Source organism: Syzygium oleosum, unplaced genomic scaffold (assembly GCF_021117445.2).
Source record: "Syzygium oleosum isolate NSW1041296 unplaced genomic scaffold, Sole_v2.1 Sole_v2.18, whole genome shotgun sequence".
NCBI classification, from domain to species: Eukaryota; Viridiplantae; Streptophyta; class Magnoliopsida; order Myrtales; family Myrtaceae; genus Syzygium; species Syzygium oleosum.
In genome coordinates, this window is record NW_026607502.1 from 2,079,941 (window position 1) to 2,099,654 (window position 19,714).

General features: G+C 39.3%; 1 protein-coding gene and 1 pseudogene across 4 annotated transcripts; both read right to left on the bottom strand.

Moving 5' to 3' along the window:
• Positions 1–244: 244 nt before the first annotated feature.
• Positions 245–5,891, bottom strand: LOC115665443 (GDSL esterase/lipase At5g45920). Of its 4 annotated transcripts, none has more exons than XM_056319781.1 (7): positions 5,712–5,891; positions 5,391–5,595; positions 4,929–5,153; positions 2,696–2,782; positions 1,504–1,571; positions 1,141–1,305; positions 245–602 (listed from the first exon to the last, which is right to left on the bottom strand). In XM_056319781.1, exons 2-7 carry the CDS (start codon positions 5,487–5,489, stop codon positions 443–445), a joined length of 804 nt encoding a protein of 267 aa, XP_056175756.1. In that variant the 5' UTR covers positions 5,490–5,595; positions 5,712–5,891; the 3' UTR covers positions 245–442. The 4 variants fall into 4 exon arrangements, with proteins under 4 accessions (XP_056175756.1, XP_056175755.1, XP_056175757.1 ...); XM_056319780.1 differs by having other exon boundaries at positions 5,391–5,627; XM_056319782.1 differs by having other exon boundaries at positions 5,683–5,891.
• A 7,612-nt stretch (positions 5,892–13,503) lies between these two features.
• On the bottom strand, positions 13,504–14,452 carry LOC115662702 (ATP synthase subunit b', chloroplastic-like; annotated as a pseudogene).
• Between the last annotated feature and the right edge of the window lie 5,262 nt (positions 14,453–19,714).

The following is a 19,714-nucleotide window of genomic DNA, read 5'->3' on the forward strand; positions in this document are numbered from 1 at the left end:
GAGAGAGGATAGCGATTGAGTCATGGCAGTTGAGGTAGATGATAAGAGTGATAGAGGGACGGACGGCGAGAAGGGTTGGATGGTCTAGTGTTTAGCTTTGGATCGGATGTGGGCGAGGAACCAATGGAGTGGACAAGTATCAACGTTTAGTGAGCAAGTTTGGAGATTTAGATTACCAAATATGACTATGGATCCCATCCAATGTACTTATAGATCCATTGATGAGGTCGGTCTCCGCATGAGGTACAGAATTACTATGATCCACATTTATTGATGTACAAGCACTCATATCATAAATATTCGGAAACTAGGCATCATAGTTGACCAAAATAACTGTCCTCTACAAAAGACTAGACCATGACAGATCATGAAGATAGTGTTGGTATTATCCAAACCCTAATACAAAGAAGCAAATTGACCCAAGCTACAACAAAAGTCTTTTTCAGTTTTCAAAAGATTTGAGGGGATTGCTTGGATCAATATCACTAATCAAGGGGAGATCAACTGGCAAGCTTTCCAAGCTCAAGCCCACATCCCTCAGCTTCATGATCACTTCATCAAACACAATCCTATTCCCAGTCTGTGTAAGGTGTAGACCATCCCTGCATTTTTTGTTTGCAAAAAGTACATAAAAATACGAACTAACAATTACATAAAAAGACGGGTGCATAATATTATTTACTCAAGGCAGATATCGGGTCAATGAGAACATATTGAGTAATCACTTCAAACTCGGCATATTGTACGATTGTCACCAGTCCAACGTCTTTCGTGAAATAAAAGCCTAATTCTTTCTGGAAGCAGGCAATCTGCCGACTAGAACAACATAATCAGCAAATTAACCCTAAAAATTGATTTAAATTTACATGGACACCCACCCTCTCTCTTCAATTAAAGTAAAATCTGCTCTCTCTGGAGAAGAGTCCATTATATCCGTAATTTTTTTTCAGCGCATATGCAGTATGTTTACACTTTAGAAGAATAGAAAGAAATCACAATGATAAGAGCAATTAACACTTTCTGCCGTCACCATGTAGAATTTTGAACCACCGGAATGTCGCAAGAATGTGGCCACAACATGCGAAATTGCATTCTAATTCTTTGACTGAAATAGATATGTTGTGTAGACTAGTATAGTACCTTAGACAGGCCTTTCCCCAATCTGGGAACCGTTGCATTTTGGTCCAGAGATCGACAACTGGAAACCCACATTCCGCTGCTACAGAAACACAAGCTTTAGCATACGCACCGGCAGCTTCATTAGTTCTTTCAGGCATGCCCATCGGATTATCGACATAAGGAAATCTGCATCACCATCGAATTCTACTCAAAAGCTCTCTCCATCATAAGCTACTTCTAGACAAGTCAAATCACCAAATTCAGCACATGGACATATGTCACCGCACAACACCAGTAATGACCCAAAGGCAAAAGTAATATTAGTACACAACATCAGTAAGTGCATGAGAAGCATTGAAACTTTAGATGCCAAAGAATACGTACTTGAGGCGAGCATCTTCATCGATTGGAGGAGGAGAGATGAGAAGAATCTGGGTCTTGGGCCATCGCTTCTGAAAATTGGTAAACGAAAGAGATCATGAAACTGAGGAGAATATCAGGAACGCAATTACATGATGCTTAGCTTATTCCATTTACAATTAATAAAAACGGAACAAAACTTAGGATCAGGGAATTCTACTTGATTAGTCTCTTAGAGACTAACAAACTTGGTCCACGGATCTTCATTTTAGATAATATTTATGGTGTAGGAAGCTTCGAATTCAGTTCAATACTTCTGCAACTGCAGAAGCCAGTTCACGCAACAGATTGAAGGGGAAAGCACAACAGCCATTGAGCAAATTATGACCATGAATACATGATCCCTCCTAGGTCATCTTTGCATGAAGCATATAGGGATTAGGGTTTTCAGATCAACAAGCTCTAAAAAACTTATTCACTTAAGAAGCCCATAAATATATATTTATTTATTTATTTATGTAATTATGTATGCATATTTTGTAGCTTTAATCATGCTAATACTGCGCATTCGCAGTTCCTTGCTTGAGTAGCCATTTAAGAGTGATAAGATGATCACAATACATCTGTCAGTCCCAGGGTTCATTACTTTATCAATGGAAAACAAATACTTAAGTGTCCTTGAAGACTGTAACCAAACATCACCTGCTATTTGAATTGTATAAAGTGCACATTTAAATCACATGGCATAAGAAGTTTGATTAGCCATGCCTAATAAAAAAATTAAACTTGATGTTTTTTAATCCTAAAGAAATCATCAATCATATAACTGTAGATCAATTAATCTATCGGGACAGTGACTTCAAATATGTAAAATTAACCTAATTGGAAAAGACTGAATGGCCAAGCACTGAAATAACAATTACTATGAAGCTGCTAGTAGAATGGGAACCCAGTAACACTGACCAACTCAAATCAGACCACCATGTTTCAGAACAAGAGAAGTTATATTGCGCTTCTTGAGAAAAGTGGCGGTCAGAATCAATCAAATACAAGATAACAACATCACCAAGACGACACTGATATGGTTAGACTTAGAGTGTGTAAAATACTTCCTGGCCAAGACCACCATGTCATCGAGGGACAAAGACAATTTCACGGTTTCTCTGTTCTAAAAACCATACCAACTCGCTAATGTAGGGATGGCAATGGGGTCAACCTTCCCCCCGCGCCTCAAAAGAGTAGCCCGGCACACACCCCGTGCGGGATGATCTTTGACGTGGGCAAGGCGAGGAGCATGAAACAACTTCAAAGGAACGAGATATTAAGAGATGCTGTTAGCAAATATATCTGTTAAATTCTAGATGAGGTCAGAGAGATATATGGTGAATGAAACTTAGTAATAACATTATAGCTCATGACGAAAGACAGCCAAAAAAAGAGAGCTAGAAAATGTGGACAATGCCGAGCAGCAAGAGCGGGGCGGGACCGTGGGGAGATTCTATTCCCACCCCATGCCTCGCGTGGGCAGCGATTTCGTCCTCTGTCTTGCCCCCACACCACCCTACGGGCGGGGATTTTTCGCCATCCCTAAGGCACTATGAGCCATTCTTGTAAACACCAAAATCGTGGGTCCATTGACATCATAAAGCTCATCAACACCGAGCCTATAGAATGAGTCAAATAATTAAATCAACAAAAGGAACCACGCTCATGATCCTAAGCATGCAATTCTTTTGATAAGAAAAGATCTCGTGATAGGCTGGACCATCCAACTACACTAATTGCGATGCGATGCAATCTCTCGACTTTTTGTCAAAAAGGAGGGCAGTGAGAATGACAGGCGCTTGCTCTTGCACTCGAGCTTGATCTCACCACCAAAAGATGAATCGAGCCCCATTTTCATAGAAGCAGAGGGTGCGTGGGAAACATCAATAGCGACAACTGGGCCTCACGCACCCATAGTCTTTTTGGCACCATCCCTTTTTATATAAATTAGAAAAACCATTGCACGCGTTCAAAAACATCGAATCATTTGAACCTGATAGATCTCATTAGACTTATCATGTCATGTTTATCGAAATGATCTCAACATGCATTCATCCGAACCATATGCTAACAAATTTTTCGATCCATGATCTTTATTAGAAAGTCCAAACCCAAAATTTAAACCATTGTCAAACGATGCAGGACTATATTTCAACACCCATCTCACGTGCAAAGCCAGATTTGGAGCTGCACCTGGAATTTGACTAATTTGACTAATAGGGGTGGATACAATAGCACTACCTCTCATACCATATTAGAAAGTCCAACAAAAATACTTAAGTTGATAGGTGGAAAGAAACCACATAAATCTATGAAACTTGTAAGACCTGTTGTTTAACGATCTTGATCTGCTCACATCTTTCTTTTCCTAGACCAACCACTAAAACTCGGGGATGTATTCACTAAGATGCTTATGGGTACTCCCGACCTACGTTAACCCACCCCGTATGAGCCGCATGCGAGCATTAGTCATAAATAACACCTCCCCCAGTTATGGCCACTGTAGTTTTTGGGTGGACTTTTTTGGTTTTTTTCTTTTGGGATTAATTTTGGGTGGAGGTGTCAGAAAGAAGAAAGAAGGTGAAAAGGTGAGGCATTCCACTTTCACTTTGTAGTGGGATTTTTACGTAAAATGGAAGTCAAGGAAAGGGGTAGAAGAGAACGATAGGAATTAGGTTGAGCCCAACACTTTTCAATCTCTACAAATTTAAGATAAGATACAAGAATGATATTGTTATTAGTCAGTTTCAAGTTTATCATTTTGTCGTCGATAGTTTCTAGAACGACGAGAATTTGAGGACTCATAATAATTTAACAACCTCAGTTTTTTTACTGTTCCAAGCATCCCTAATCCATCGTCCCCTCATCCAAACACATCAGATGCATGGAGGATATTTGGACTTTAAACTCATTTTGATTTTTAGAAAGAAGTCATACAACATAGTTAAAAAGGAATGGATTCAAAAAATAATGTGCCGAACTATAAATAACTGTTAAAATAACTTGAACATGCTCAAGCATCTAAGCGAGTTGGCTATATCCCTTTACAAATGAATTTTGTGAATAATTATAGTTTGTATGGTTTTTAGGAAATTCAAAATTGCCAACAATAATGTTGTCTACATGTGCACCATACTCTAGGAATAGAAGCCTTAAAAATATTAAAACATACGTCGTCAGTCTTATGATATAAGTTTTATTTTATCTCTTTATATAGAAGCCACTCCCTCCAACCAGTCACTTCTCTTGTCCCTACCTGCACCATCCACTTCATCACACCGTCGTCTCTTCGTATGCGACTGATGCCACTTAATTAAACTTATTAGGAACAACGAGGCCAAGTGGGTATGTGCGTGCATCGACAACTATAGGGGACAAGAAAATTCACAGAGATGGTAACGTACCTTGAAAGTGGAGATGATGGAGTGGAGGTTTTGCTTGTATTCATGGAGGGGCACGTGCTGGAAGGCGGAGCACCGATCCGGGAGGCAAGCGTCGTTCGCCCCGAAGAAGACGGTGATCGCGAGTGGCGCGTCGTCGCTGCCGCCCGCCGCTGGGAAAACCTTGTCCAGCACCTTCAGAGCCCACCTCGTGTTGTAGCCACTGTACCCTCTCAGCACCACATCCGCCTAAGTGATCCACATTCAACTTAGGGTTAATCAATCTAAATCACTTAATATAAACTTCCAAAATAGAAGAATAAAGAACTAAATCAGTATATATCACAATCAAATATGAGGCCACGACACTCGAAGGAAGCGTTTTTCCAAGACAAGCGAGACAAAAACAATAGTTACGTCACGAATTAAATTCATTTTATCTTTCTCCTCTATAAAGACGAAAAAACCAGACGAGGAAACTGTTACCGTCCGAGAGAAATGGTGGGCAAGCAAAGCCCCCCAACCACCGCCGCCGAAGGACTCTTCGGTGATGGAGTCGCCAAAGATGTAAATCTTGGGTCTCATCTTTTCTTTCTTCTTCCTTCTTCTCTGCCGGAACTGGACTGCGTTGGCTATTTCAAATGGAGGAGTTAACTGCAATTTACTTCACGAAGCAGCACAGCTGAGGAACCTGCAGAATCGATAACAATCGGCAATCGGATCCTGCAACGCGATCCTCGCATTTAATTCTGATGCATGAGATGGTGAGAGACGCAACCAGCTGAATCAAAGCCCTCGGACACTGACCTGACGATGTGAAAAGCAACCCCTGTTTAGCTTGGCATCAATGAAAGCCTCGCGCCTCGTTATTAATTGCACGCCACAGGGTTGGCACTTACTACTAGCAGTAGAGCCCCAGAGAGAGAGAGAGAGAGAGAGAGAGAGAGAGAGGGTTTGAATGTTGAAGGCTTGGTGAGACTGAGAATGGGCCAATGGCTGCACCATAAAATATCTTCGTTCACGTTACCCTCCCGTAAAGAAATCTTCTCTTTCGCTAGTACACACATTGGCCCCGGAGGAATAGAAAAATTACGTCACTGCCATTCTTGACCCACTTAGCACTGTAACTGTGATCTCGAGTACCCGTGATGGACTTCATGTCCTAGAAAGAAAGTGGAATAGAGATTAGAAGGAAGATGTGTGAGCTGAAGCACAAAAATTGGAGTACGATGAAGGATATTTATGGAGATTAGAGATTGCCTTGTTAGAGAATATCGTTAGAGATATTATTAAATATTAGGGATCTTATTTAATATTTCCCGATCCCCCTAAGATAGTTAAATTCCTTTCTTATGTATATTGTTCAGTATAAATACCCTTTAATAACTTAGCTAATTGAATAAAGATGTAGTCTTTATTGATTCTCTTTTCCTCTCTCTTGAAATTCCTAAAATATTTACATGGTATCAGAGCCACCAAGAGAGAAGGAATTAAATCAAACCTTAGCATTTTCTTCCTAATTTGGCCTTTTCTTCCTTTATGTTGTCTTTAGTCGTCTTATCTTTAGTAACTTCCCGATTATGTCAACACTCAACAATGCTTATTCGTTGTGGTACTCTCTTCTAATGACGAGCATCATCGACGAGCGAAGTGGCCATCCAATATCCAAGTAGTTGTGAGCACCGGAGTCGAGCATACCTTCATTGAGCAATGCCGTGGGGCGATGTGACATCCCAAAATTTCGTCGGTTCGTTTAACGAACAAAGTAAACGAATGGATGGTGCCGACGAAAACGTTCATCGATGGAAGTTGGGAAGTGTCAATTTCGGAAAGTTCGGAAATCACTGCTTCATCACCATTGCCATCACTAGTTTCACCACCGCGTCACCACGTCATCGCCACACTAGCCACCGCGCGATCCGCCCCACGCTGCGCCATCACCGCCGGGACAGCAGCCGCTAACATCCCTATCCACTTGTGCCGCTGGCCACTTCCTTTTCATTTTCCAACCTCCACGCCAACATCACCATAGATGCCACCATCAGCCACATCACTTCATCTATTCATACCACCACTTGACACCTAGCTCTCCGATGCTCACTCATAACCGTTTTCTCTTCCCCTTGAGCCACCTTGCCACTCCCTCTTCTTTCCTCTTGCCACCTTGCAGCCCATTGACCACCGTTTCTCTTCTTCCTTCTTGCCACCTGCTCATGCCGCTGCCTTCCCCACGTTGCACTCGGTCGCCCACACTCTCGAACGCTCACAGGGAACAGCAACTTTCTTTCTTCCTTTCCTTCGGTTTTCTTCATCTCGGGCAACACTCACGCTCCCGGCCACTCACCACTCATGCTCACTCGCTCGGCCAACGTTTGTACCGCACAGACGCGTCTCACTCTGCCCGCAAGAACGCCGGTCAGTCAACGAAGATTCGCGGGAATCCGAGTATCAATAGGCAAGTAAATGTTTTCTAATCTATGCTGTGTAAATCCGTTATTGCTCGGCGTGGCCCTTGCATGTGCAACTTTCGGTTTGAACTTGAGTAGGCGCGGCCTTGCATGTGTAATTTTCGGTTTAAATGGTGATTTCATGCGTTATTCGTGGATTCAAGTTGTGAATTAAACTTATTTTGCTGAATCTTGATGGAGATGGATAGTGCATGTGGAGGTTAGCTTCTGGTTTGGGGGTTTCTTGAACAAAAATTAGTGTGGTTCAAGTTTTGGGTTGCTTCTTGAACTTTTGCTTTGATTTCCAGAATCGGTACTGCTGAACCATTACCGTTTTCCATTTTTATAGAGCTTTTTGTGGGTCGAATTTTGGGAAAATTTCTCATGAAAGTTGTTCAAAACATCTTGGAGTATAATATACTTTAAATTCAGATTTTTCTGAGTTCAAATGGGTTGCACGAAGACCCTATTTCTCACCGTGTTAAATCTGTCCAGTACGGTAAAATCAGTGACATTTATGTCTTCTCGAATTTTTATAAACATTTCCAGTTCGAAATTGGACATACTTCCTTCACAAAAGTTGTTAAAAAAATCCATGTCTACAACGTATAAAATTTTCGAAGTGTTTTGAAAAGGTTTGGTTTGCGAAACGAGTATTTCTTGAAGTTCAATCATTCTGTTCCAGAGGGCCAGTTTTGGTCTGACTTTGAGCTACTAAACGGGGCATTTACAAAAATATTTAGACTTCAAGTCCTCATGAAAAATGTTTATCAAGTATCTTGTATGACATATCCAGAATTTAGAATTTTTAGAGTTCATATACTATATATTTAAATCAGATTTCAAAAACGGCGCAAAGCTGCCCAGTTTTACCTTTTTGCAATTATTCACTATTTCTTAGGTGAAAATGTTGGAATCTCGATTTGATATCTCCTGGAGATGTAATGTACACACTCTGAGCTTTCTAGTGAGATGTTTCCTTTGCATTAGCAATTGCAAATGACATTTCTAAATTGTTGCACTGTATACGCTAAGACTTGTGGAATTGTAAGTGTGACTGTTCTGTCGGTCCCTATGACGATGATGCCCCAGAGTTGGGATGCCTGGAGGGGTAACTGGGTTCCTCCGGATGCCTAGAGGGTAATAGGGGTCCCTAGATGTCCTCGCAATGCTGTGGTGGGAGCGAGATGCCCGGGGGGTAACTGGGTTCCTCGAAGGATGTTGCGGCCTGAGTTATTGAATCAAAAGTGATTGTCCGTATTTCTATGTTTCAATTGCATTTCTGGTTCACTTGTACTAGGGTCTTCCTTTTTATGCCAAGTTACTACTTTGGTTTTGAAGAAGGTACTCAGACAAGTTGATTTAAAAATGATTTCATATATTTTATATTTGGAGTTTTCCTCGCATGTGCAGTGATAGGTTTATATAGTATACATTGGTAAACATTTTATTTGCCGAGTTTATGCTCACTGCTTGTCAACTATCCTCTTTCAGATTAGTAGCCATGCCGATCCTGTCTGCCTCCACCTCGATTAGCTACAGTGCCCCTGTCGATTTCTCCAGTCATATTACTGAGTTTGTGGATCCTGATTTCCGGAGGATGGTGGAGTAGCATTTTTGGAGACCAGGTAGTGATTTTTGGACATATTGTGGGTGATGTATAGGCGATGTTGTACATATGTGCTTATAGGTTGGGAGGATATGACTGACGGAACTTTTGGTGTAGTCAAGGACGGCAGGACCCTTTTTGTTTCCCCAATGTACCCCGACCTTTGTCGCCTAAGTATATAAATAAGAAATGAAAATGAGATCGCCACGTTTATATTTTACGCGTGTGTCCCTTTAAATTTTACATGTCTCAAGCTATTCTTTGATTTTACACGCTTCCGCATGCATAAAAAGTGAAAGAATACATTAACAGCGTTAGAGGTGACAAACTGAGGGCGTCACAAGTGATGTCATCAAGTATCTAGGTAGCTGTGAGCGTCGAAGTCAAGCACGCCTTCATCAAGTAGCCAAAGATGAACACTGTGGGGTGATGCAGATTAGTTTGCTGCAATTGAAGTTGGTGTTCATGCGATTCTATCAAGGTTGTATGAGAAATATGTCAACTTTCTAAGCATGTGTCGCTTTAGCGTTTGTCAAATCAGATTTGTTTGGTGTAAGGTCCGGCTCACACGGCATATGATCACAGACTTTCGAAGAAAGTTGCACTAGTCATATGCAAGCTGGGTGCTACAGCTTGAGGGGGAGTGATGAAGTATATTTATGGAGATTGGAGATTTCATTGCTAGAGAATATCGCTAGAGATATTATTAGATATTAGGGACCTTATTTAATATTTCGTGATTCTCTAAGATAGCTAATTTCCTTTCCTATGTATATTGTTTGGGTATAAATATCCTCCTCTAATAACTTATAAAGTTAAGCCAATTGAGTAAAAATGTAGTCTTTATTGATTCTCTTTTTCTCTCTCTTGAATATCCTAAAATATTTACAAAGGCTTTTCATAAGTTGTCCTAAAAATGAATATGGAAAAGTAAAAAGTTGGATGATGAGTCTCTATCTTTCTACGGCATGCTCATCGAGTAGTTTGATCTGTAGGATACACATTCGTATTAGGATTAATATCACGAAAAACCTCAAACTGGTACACTTATGACAAATTTACCCCAAACTAATTTTTTGACCACCAAAAATTTCAAACTCGTACACCTGTGATAAATTTACCCTTCGATAGTTTTTGTTCAATTTTATTGTCAAATTGTTGAGTTGGATGACACGTGGCAGTTGACGAATATATCAATTTGGAGTTTTACCCCTTCGTTTGTCATAGGTATACCATTTTTTGTGATTTTTCGTGATATTAATCCAATTTATTAAATGGTAAATTTGTCATAAGTGTACAAATCTGGAGTTTTTGGTGGTCAAAAAATAGTTTGGAGTATATTTGTCATGCGTGTACCAGTTTGGGGTTTTTGATAGCCAAAAAATTTGTTTAGGATAAATTTATCATAAGTGTACTAATTTGGGGTTTTTCATGGTATTAGCCCCTCGTATTAATTGCGACATCATCAACTCCATCAAAGTCCAAATCATCCGACAACAGCCTGCTCCGAGGGTTGCCTATAGACATTCTTGATCACCAAAACAGAAAATAGGACCTTAGAGATCACATAGAATGCATAGCTGCAGGACAGAGTCTGGTCTTGATTGCAATCGTGTCCGTGTTCCTCCAAATTATAACGTCTACTTTCATGCAATGCAACGTTTCTTTGTACATCTAACATTTTTTTCTTGTGAACATATCGATTAAGGTGAGTGCGCACCAATGAGGATGCTAGTTGAGGGCTCCCTGCATTAAAATATTCCAGTTGGGTTGACCTTCATCTTCTCTTCGTTGCTCGAATGATGATGACCAAGCTTAAAAGAACTTGCTGAGCCCGCCCATCTGAGCCCAGTTTCTTTCTAAGCCCTCTCATTTTGTGGACGAGCTGGGCAGCATCAATGCATCTATTATGTGCTGAATGAGATGGAAACATCTTAACCCAATCTATGTGTTTAATAGAAGGAAAGAAAAAAAACAGAAAAACAAAAAAGGCAAAAATGACATTTCATTCACAAACTACCGACCGTGCCATATAGTACCGCTAGCGATGGCTAGACCGCTGTGTTAGCGATTTCCGGTGATAATCAGCCAGAAGGACTATAATAGAAAATCATCAAAAAATTTAGGACTAAATTGGCAAAATTAAAAAGTTTAAGACTAATTTGGTGACTTTTCCTTGTTACATACGTGATGTCTTCTTTTTCATTAGTCAAGAATATCAATTATCGTCCGTCGATCAGCAACCCAACAATGAGAGAGATTAAACCAAATGGAATCATCTACACGTGATTCCTTGTCACTATCATTCATTTATTTTAGTGCACAAAGCTACATTAGCATTCTATTTAATATATCTGCTATCAAATATTCCATCAATGTCACATTCCTTGAGCTTAATCCCGTCAAATTCTCAAGTGCCAATATAATTATTCAATGTTCTTAGGTCTTTTGGGGTTTGTTTGGAATCATACATTGGCCTTCAATTTCCATACTCTACAATAATCTTTTTTTTTAAAAGGAAAGCATTTCTAATTTCTCTATCTTATCTTCCTTTTTTTATTCCTATTCTTCTACGGAAAATATTCCAAAAAGTCCAAAACCTATTGCATTTTTACCAATGTAGTCTTAAAACTTTCAATTTTGCCAATTTTTTGGGTCAATTTTGCCAATTGAGTCATAAACATTTTCATCTTTTGCTAATTGAGTCCATCCGACTACTTTTGATCAGAAATCAATGACATGGACGTCAATCTTCCTATGTGGCACGGCCAGTGCTAATGTGGACATTTTTTTTAATTTTTTATAAATTTTCGGATTTTTCTTTTTTTCCTATTCTTTTTGCCGATGGCTGACGAATGGCCATCGGACCACAGGCGGTGGCCAATGAGGTCGACCCTCACTAAGGCCACGATAGCCTCACTAAGCGTAGCCTTGGCCCATGTGACGTCGGTCGAGATGGGCGAGGGTTAACCTCGCTAGGCCTCACCTAGGTGAAGGGCACGCCAAGTGAAGAGCAAGGCCGTTGTGGCCTAGGTGAGCGCGACCCTCGCCCACTTACCTCGCCCGACGTCATTGGGCAAGGCAACACCTAGTAAGGTTGTCGTCGCCTAGGCGAGGCTCGGCCTCCCCAGATCTAGCGAGGCTAGTCCTTGCCGGTCACCACCTGTGGCTAGTGGCCAATTGTCTACCACCGGGACAAAAAACGAAAGGAAAAAAAACATAAAAATACCAGAAAAATTATTTAAAAAATTCGAAATATTGTAAAAATATTATTTAAAAAATGTCCACATTTGCGCCAGCCATGCCACGTAAGACGGTTGGTGTCCGTGTTAACGATTTTCCAGGAAAAATTAGATAGATTGACTCAATTGACAAAATGTGAAAAAGTTTATGACTCAATTGATAAAATTGAAAGGTTTATAACTGAATTAACAAAAACGCAATATGTTTAAGATTTTTTGAACAATTATTCATTTACTTTAGTGCACAAAACTACATTACCATTCTATTTAACATATCTGTTATCAAATATTCCATCAATGTCACCTTCCTTGAGCTTAATCCCATCAAATTCCTAAATGCCAATACAATTGTTCAATGTTCTTACGTCTTTTGGGGTTTGTTTTGAATCATACAATGACCTTCAATTTTCATCCTCTACAATCTTATTTAAAAAAAAAACATTTCCAATTTTTCTAGGGTTAATACAAAAAAAAACCCTAAACTGGTACACTTATGACAAATTTACTTCAAACTAATTTTTTTACCACAAAAAACCTTAAACCAGTACACTTGTGACAATTGTACCTTCCGTTAGTTTTCGTTAAACTTTACCATTAAATTTCTAAGTTGGATGACACCTGGCAATTGACGGGTGTATTAATTTGGAGTTTTACTCTCCGTTTGTTATAAGTATAAAAGTTTGGGGTTTTTCGTGGCATTAATCCAATTAAACATAGGGTAAACACTACAAAAAAATATCTTTTTTTCCGACGAAATTTCCAACGAAAAATTTGAAAAAATTCGTTGGAAAACGAATTTCCAACGAAAAAAAATTCGTTGGTAATTCGTCGTCGCAAATTTTTCCAACGAAAAATTTCAATTTTCGTTGAAAATTTGCGACGAAATTTTTTTCGTTGGAAAATTCGTGGCTAAATCCGTTGGAAAAACTACAAAATTTTTTTTTTTGGGTCGAAAAATTGTGGCAAAATTAGTTGGTAATTATTTGTTGCAAAATTCGTCATGACAAAAATCGTGCGGGCAAGGGCCAGCCTCGCCGCCGGCGAGGGCCAGCCTCGTCGCCGGCGACGGCCGAACTCGCCATGGCCGGCGAGCTCGAGCTCGTCCAGATCTGGGCGAGTTCTGGGTGACCTCGAGCTCGCCGACCATGGTGAGCTCGGCCCTCGCCATGGTCGGCGAGGGCCAGCCTCGTCGCCCTTCGAGCCGGCCGACCGCCCCGACGACCTGGTCAAATGTTCGAGCCGTCATGACCGGGGATCGGGTGCCGGGCTGATTCATGAAATGGACAAGTTTGTGCATACAATAACTGGTTCACATTACTCACTTGCAAAGTATCTCTTTACACGGATACATAAGAAAATTCAAGAATTCTAGACATTCTTGCGTCCAAATCCATCCCAATTCTCAAGAGTCTTTTCCCTTTTCTTCTTTCAAAGATGCAGAGCGAAGAATCTCCGGCATTGATGATCGATTTCAACTACAGAGTGGGGCAAAGCGGAAGATGGTGAAAATCATTTGATGGGGAGGACCTTGTTGACGATGTCTTGGCTGAGGACGGCGATCTGGGAGTCGAGGGCCTTGATGGTCTGCTCCTTCTGGTTCTCCAGGGTGGCCAGCGCCTACTGCAGCTTCGCGTCCACCTTGCGCCGCCCCTCCAGCAGCTTCTGCTCCAACTCCGCCTACGTCTCCTTCTTCATCTTGCTCAGCGTCGCCGATATCTCCGCCCGCATCGCCGCGGCCGCCTGCTTCACCTCCACCGACGTGTCCTTCACGCTGCTCAGCTTCTCCCTGATCGCCGCGTCCCACTCATCCATGAAGCGCCCCAGCGGGGAGAAGTAGATCTTGTCCAGCGCGAACATCAGCAGCAGGAACTCGCCCATGATGACGGGCAGCGTCAGGTTGAAGTCGAACAGCGCCGCCTTCTCGATCTCCGCCGCCAGCGCCGACAGCGACGACCCAGGAGGGCGGAGGACGCGGTGGCGGCGAGGAGGGGCAGGGATTTCACGGAGAGGGAGGCGAGGGGCTTCGGGAGCCTGAACTTGGGGACGGAGAGGGTGACTTGGGGTTGCTGCTTGGGCTTTGAGGCGAAGAGGGTAGGTGGGATGTGGGTCTTGCAGGAGGAGGAGGAGGCCACGATCATCTTGGCCATGGCTGCGATTCCGAGGACGGCGGCGGCGGCGAGACTTTCTCTCTCTAGCGACGGTTCTTTGCCGACTGCGTTTTGGAGAGAGAAAGAGAGAGGGAGAGATGTTGATTGTTAGTATTTGCGGAAGCGTGATTTGTTTTGTAAGTGAGTGAGTGATTTAGTGAGTACAAGTGTTGGTACGTGGACTTGAAGCAACAGTAGAACAAAGCTTTTGATAGTGGAAGACAAGTAGGAAACAAAGAAGACAAAAAGTATTGTATTATGAAGGCTTTGTACAAGGGACTTAGTTTTTTTCTTCTGATAGGTATGTACTTCAAGTGGAGAGGGGTTGGCTATTTATAGCCCTCTTCCACCGCCACTAAGGAAAAATCTATAGCATGTTACATAGATATTTTTCTAGAATTTTCTACACATGTCTCATTATCCTTCTAGAAATATCAAAGATTTTTTCTAGAAACTTTTCTAGAAATATCTTAGATATTTCTCACAACTTTCTAGATTATTCATTTAAATATCTATTCTCCAAAAATCTTGAGCATACTAGAAACTTCTAGAAATTGGATCACTATTTCAACATTGATAAAAGGGAAGAAGAAGAAGACGAGAAGAAGGAGACGAGACAGATTTTTCGTCGGGAAAATGAAAAAATTTTCGTGGGAAAATTTGTTGGAATTTTGCGACGAAAATTTTTTTTGGTATTTTTGAAATTCGTGGGAAAATTCGTTGGAAATTTCCAACGAATTTTCCGACAAATTTCAATTTTCAAGGCAATTATTTTAGTGTGTACAATTTTCCAATGAAAAATTTTTCGTTGGAAATTTCCAAAGAATTTTCCCACAAAAAATTTTCGTTGGAAATTTCCAATGAATTTTCCAACGAATTAAAAAAAACCCGGTATTGTTCGGCATTTTTGAAATTTGTGGGAAAATTCATTGGAAATTTCCAACGAATTTTCCGACGAATTTCAATTTTCAAGGCAATTATTTTAGTGTGTACAATTTTCGTTGGAAAACTCGTTGGAAATTTCCAACGAATTTTCCAACGATTCAAAAAACCCGGTATTGTTCGGCATTTTTTAAATTCGTGGGAAAATTCGTTGGAAATTTCCAACGAATTTTCCGACGAATTTCAATTTTCAAGGCAATTATTTTAGTGTGTACAATTTTCGTTGGAAATTTCCAACGAAAAATTGGAAATTTCCAACGAATTTTCCAACGAATTCAAAAAAAACTGGTATTGTTTGGCATTTTTGAAATTCATGGGAAAATTCGTTGGAAATTTCCAACGAATTTTCCGACAAATTTCAATTTTCAAGGCAATTATTTTAGTGTGTACAATTTTCGTTGGAAAATTCGTTGGAAATTTCCAACGAAAAATTTTTCATTGGAAATTTCCAACGAATTTTCTAACGAATTCAAAAAAATCCGGTATTGTTCGGCATTTTTGAAATTCGTGGGAAAATTCGTTGGAAATTTCCAACGAATTTTCTGACGAATTTCAATTTTCAAGGCAATTATTTTAGTGTGTACAATTTTCGTCGGAAAATTCGTTGGAAATTTCCAACGAATTTTCCCACGAAAAAATTTTCGTTGGAAATTTCCAACGAATTTTCCGACGAAAATTTTTTCGTCGCTAATTTCCGACGAATTTTACTTTTCGTTGGAAAATTTGTTGCAAATTTGCAACGAAAATTTTTTCGTCGCAAAAATTCGTGGCAAAAATCCAGTTTTTTTGTAGTGAAATTTGTTACAAATGTATCATTTTAAGGTTTTTGGTGGTCAAAAAACTAGCTGAGAATAAATTTGTCATAAGTGTACCAATGTGGGGTTTTTGATGGTCAAAAAATTGGTTTTGAGTAAATTTATTATAAGTGTACCGATTTGGGATTTTTCGTGGTATTAACCCATTTTTCTATCTTATCTTCCTTTTTTTATACCTGTCCTTCTATTTTTCATACAGTGATTCATCTTTCTTTACCTTTATCTATGGTGATGTTTTAGTGTTTTCTCATTGTTTTAATACAACTAGAGGAAGATGAATTGACCTCTGAGAATTTACATCTACTGTGGTATAAGATGTATAATTATGTACAATGTTATTTATATTTCTTTGTTTTACCCTAGGTAGGAACCAATTTAAACAAGTTGATGTTTACTTTCTTTTTCTCTATCTATGCACGCCATTGTTCTTGGAAAACCCTTCTTTCTCTTGGAGTGTAAGTTTGTGCAAACCATTTTCTTTTCATGTCATTCTTCTTTGACTTCTTTTATATTTTTGCGGTCTATCTTAAGAAAAAGTTCTGAAACATATATTTGGAAGTTTGAAAATGTCGGTGAGCTTGGCCTCGGAGGTGTTCTACTTATACTAGTGAATAATCATGGGAAACTTGCCAAATCAATCCTAAATTTATTGTACAAATATAAACTTTACAATTTTTCCAATTTAATCATAAAATTTTGCGCGAAATTCCAATGTAGTTCTTCCTGTCAATTTTCGTTGGAAATCGCTAACGTGGTAGTCCAGGCAACGCCGGCGTCCTACATGGCACACCGTCACATCAAGGATTTCCTACGAAAATTGACCAAAAAGACTATATTGGAATTTCTCGCAAATTTTAAGACTCAATTGGCAAAATTGAAAAGTTTAGGACTAAACGGGCATTCATACAATATGTTTAGGACTGATTGAAGAATTTCCCAAAATAATCGTAAATTTTTTTCTAGTATTATAGGGTCAATCCTATAAGTTGGATGTATTGCTTATCACAAACAATTATCTCATGATTTGTTTTTAAATGGATAAGCTTGTTGATCTAGAAGGAATTTCATATGAATTTCTTGTAGGTATTTTTCCTCCATCCATTTCTGCAACGTTCAACTTCATTGAGCCACTCTTATTAAACTTGGATTCTATTTCTCCCTTTTCGTATCCAATAATTTTTTCAACTTTTTGATTTTTATAGGTCTTTGAACCTTTTCTGATTGAAAATTCTGTCTTTCTAAGAGTTAAATCTCATTTCATCTGATTGGTACTGCTATGTTTCTTTTTGCAGTACTTGCACATAGAGAAATGGTTTCTCCTTTATCTGAATCTAACAAATGGTTGACATAACCTTGTAATACTTCATATATATTAATCTTAGGATTTAAGACCCTTCATTCATGTCTAATCTTAGATAAGCTAGCGTGGGATGTGCTAGCTCTTATTACCAAACGCAAAGCTCTACTGGCCCGATTCCAAGTATCCTAGTCGTCCACTGCCTTAGAGAGTCCAATCAAATAGTAGATTGGATTGTCAAAGCCCATAGAGTCAAGACCCTTCCTTGTAATTGGCTTTGTAATCCTCCTCACGCTTTGTGGGATGTTTGTGTCCTGAAGTAGAGCTGTGCCACCGAATGGAACCACCCTAAAAATCGGTCCGGTTCTAGATTCCCACTAGAACTGGTTCAGTTTTAAGTTCCAAAAGTTTGGAACCGGTGGAAATTGGTCCGGTTCTCTGTTCTTAGTGAAGAACCATCCGAAAATCAGAATGAATTTGGAACCAATTTCATAGAACCTAAAATCCCTAATTTTTCTCTTTGCATCTTTTGCTTTATCTCTCTCTCTCTCTCTCTCTATTTTTTTTTCTTTCTAATCTCACTTAGACACTTTACGACTATCTCTATCTTGCTCATGAATCAACCTCCCCCTCGCTTGCATGCGGCTTGCCCTCTCTTGTTTGAGCCTCATAACTTACTCGTTCTTGACTCACGTTTGCTCGCTGACCCTCATTCATCGTTTACTTTGAACCGTTTTATTTCTCATATTATTTTGCTATAAAAAATGAAATATAAAAAAGGAACAAAAGAAAAACAGGTTATTGGGTAGATCTTGGAATCAGACCTGGAAAATAGTGTAGATTCTAGCATCAGATCTAGGGCAAATCAAGTAAGGTCCAAGTTCCAAAAATTAAGAATCGGTTCTAACAGGATAGGTTCCAGGTCAGAAACCTACCTAACTTGGAACCAGTCACCCCTATCATAAAGCCTATATGCTTTGTACTCAAGCTATTAATAGAAGGAATGAAAGTGGGCTGTTCCCCATAAAAAAAATCATTTTGAATCTTGAAGTTTTTTTTATTTACCATTGATGTTCTTGTGACATTTGGATCTATTATTGAAATAGCAAAATTTGGATAGTAATTGAAGTATATAGCCATCACACACTGTTGATTCTACAATTCCTAGTAAAGAGTCTATGAACTTATTATGCTTTAACACATAATGATAGAAGTGCTTAATCCAATCCTTATGCGGTTTTAAAGCAGTTCACACTAATCATATATGTAGTTAATTGAATTATCTTGTATCATCATTCAACGTTCCTTTTGAAAGCAATTGAAAACTTTCATCATTTCATTACTAAGATTGTTTTTCAATAGTTTTAATTGCATACTCTGTCCTAAAATTAAAGGTTCGTTTTTCCTTGCATACATGGTGTTCATCTATCTATGCTATATTCCAATTTTATAAACTTTTCTCAAACATTCTGTCTTGTTATTTCCTCAGAGTTCTTAAATTTATTCCGCTTACTCAATTATCTTTCCTCAAGCTGGAACTTATCCATGAATTAAATACTCCTTCCATTAAACAAATTTCTAATAAATACGTCCTGTATTGTATTATATATTATTTGCCAACGGTTTATAGCCTAATCTCTGCCCAAACACAACTCTTAATTTCACAGGGACTTCCAAAGATTACATGACTAGGGTGATATTCCAATGCAACAAGACTAGTAATATTATTGTTTGTTATAGCTGTTACATTCAATCATTGAATAAATAATACTTTCTAAGAATTATGGAAACAAGGACCAAAGAAGTAAAGAACGGAAAACTAAGTCTTCTTCCAAAAAAAAAAAGTTAATATATATGAATTGGGATAAGTGTACAGAAATTCCTGAAACTTATCACGAAGGTACTATAGAGTTTTAAAATTTACGAAAAAAAAAGTGCAATCAAGTCATAAAACATGTTAAATTGGTATAATCGAGTATTTCCGTTAACTCTGTTCAACTTAGCTAGCAAAACATACCGACATGACTTTTATTATTATTATTTTCTCTATCTTACGTAGCGATGATGTGGTTAAAAAGACGTCATTTTGGTCCAAATATGATTTTTAATGCAAATTTAACTTAAATTAAATTAAAAAATAAGCTACATTAAGAGAGAGAGAGAGAGATCAGGTGACGAGGGCTACCCCACCATTGCTGCAGGTGCTCACTGCAGTTGGTGAGGGTCACAGGCCATCCCCCTTCCCGACGATGGCAGGACAAAGGCGGTGAGGGCTGGTTTCTCACCTCTCTCTTTGTATATTTTATTTAGC

Bases quoted from the DNA above. Each gene is read 5' to 3' on its own strand.
- LOC115665443 (XM_056319781.1), bottom strand. From the start codon at position 5,489: ATGAGACCCAAGATTTACATCTTTGGCGACTCCATCACCGAAGAGTCC. The intron at 2,783-4,928 runs GTACGTTACCAT...GTTCCTTTGAAG, and splicing joins CCATCATCTCCACTTTCAAG to TTGTTTCATGCTCCTCGCCT. The intron at 1,572-2,695 runs GTTGACCCCATT...ACCAATTTTCAG, and splicing joins TTTTGAGGCGCGGGGGGAAG to AAGCGATGGCCCAAGACCCA.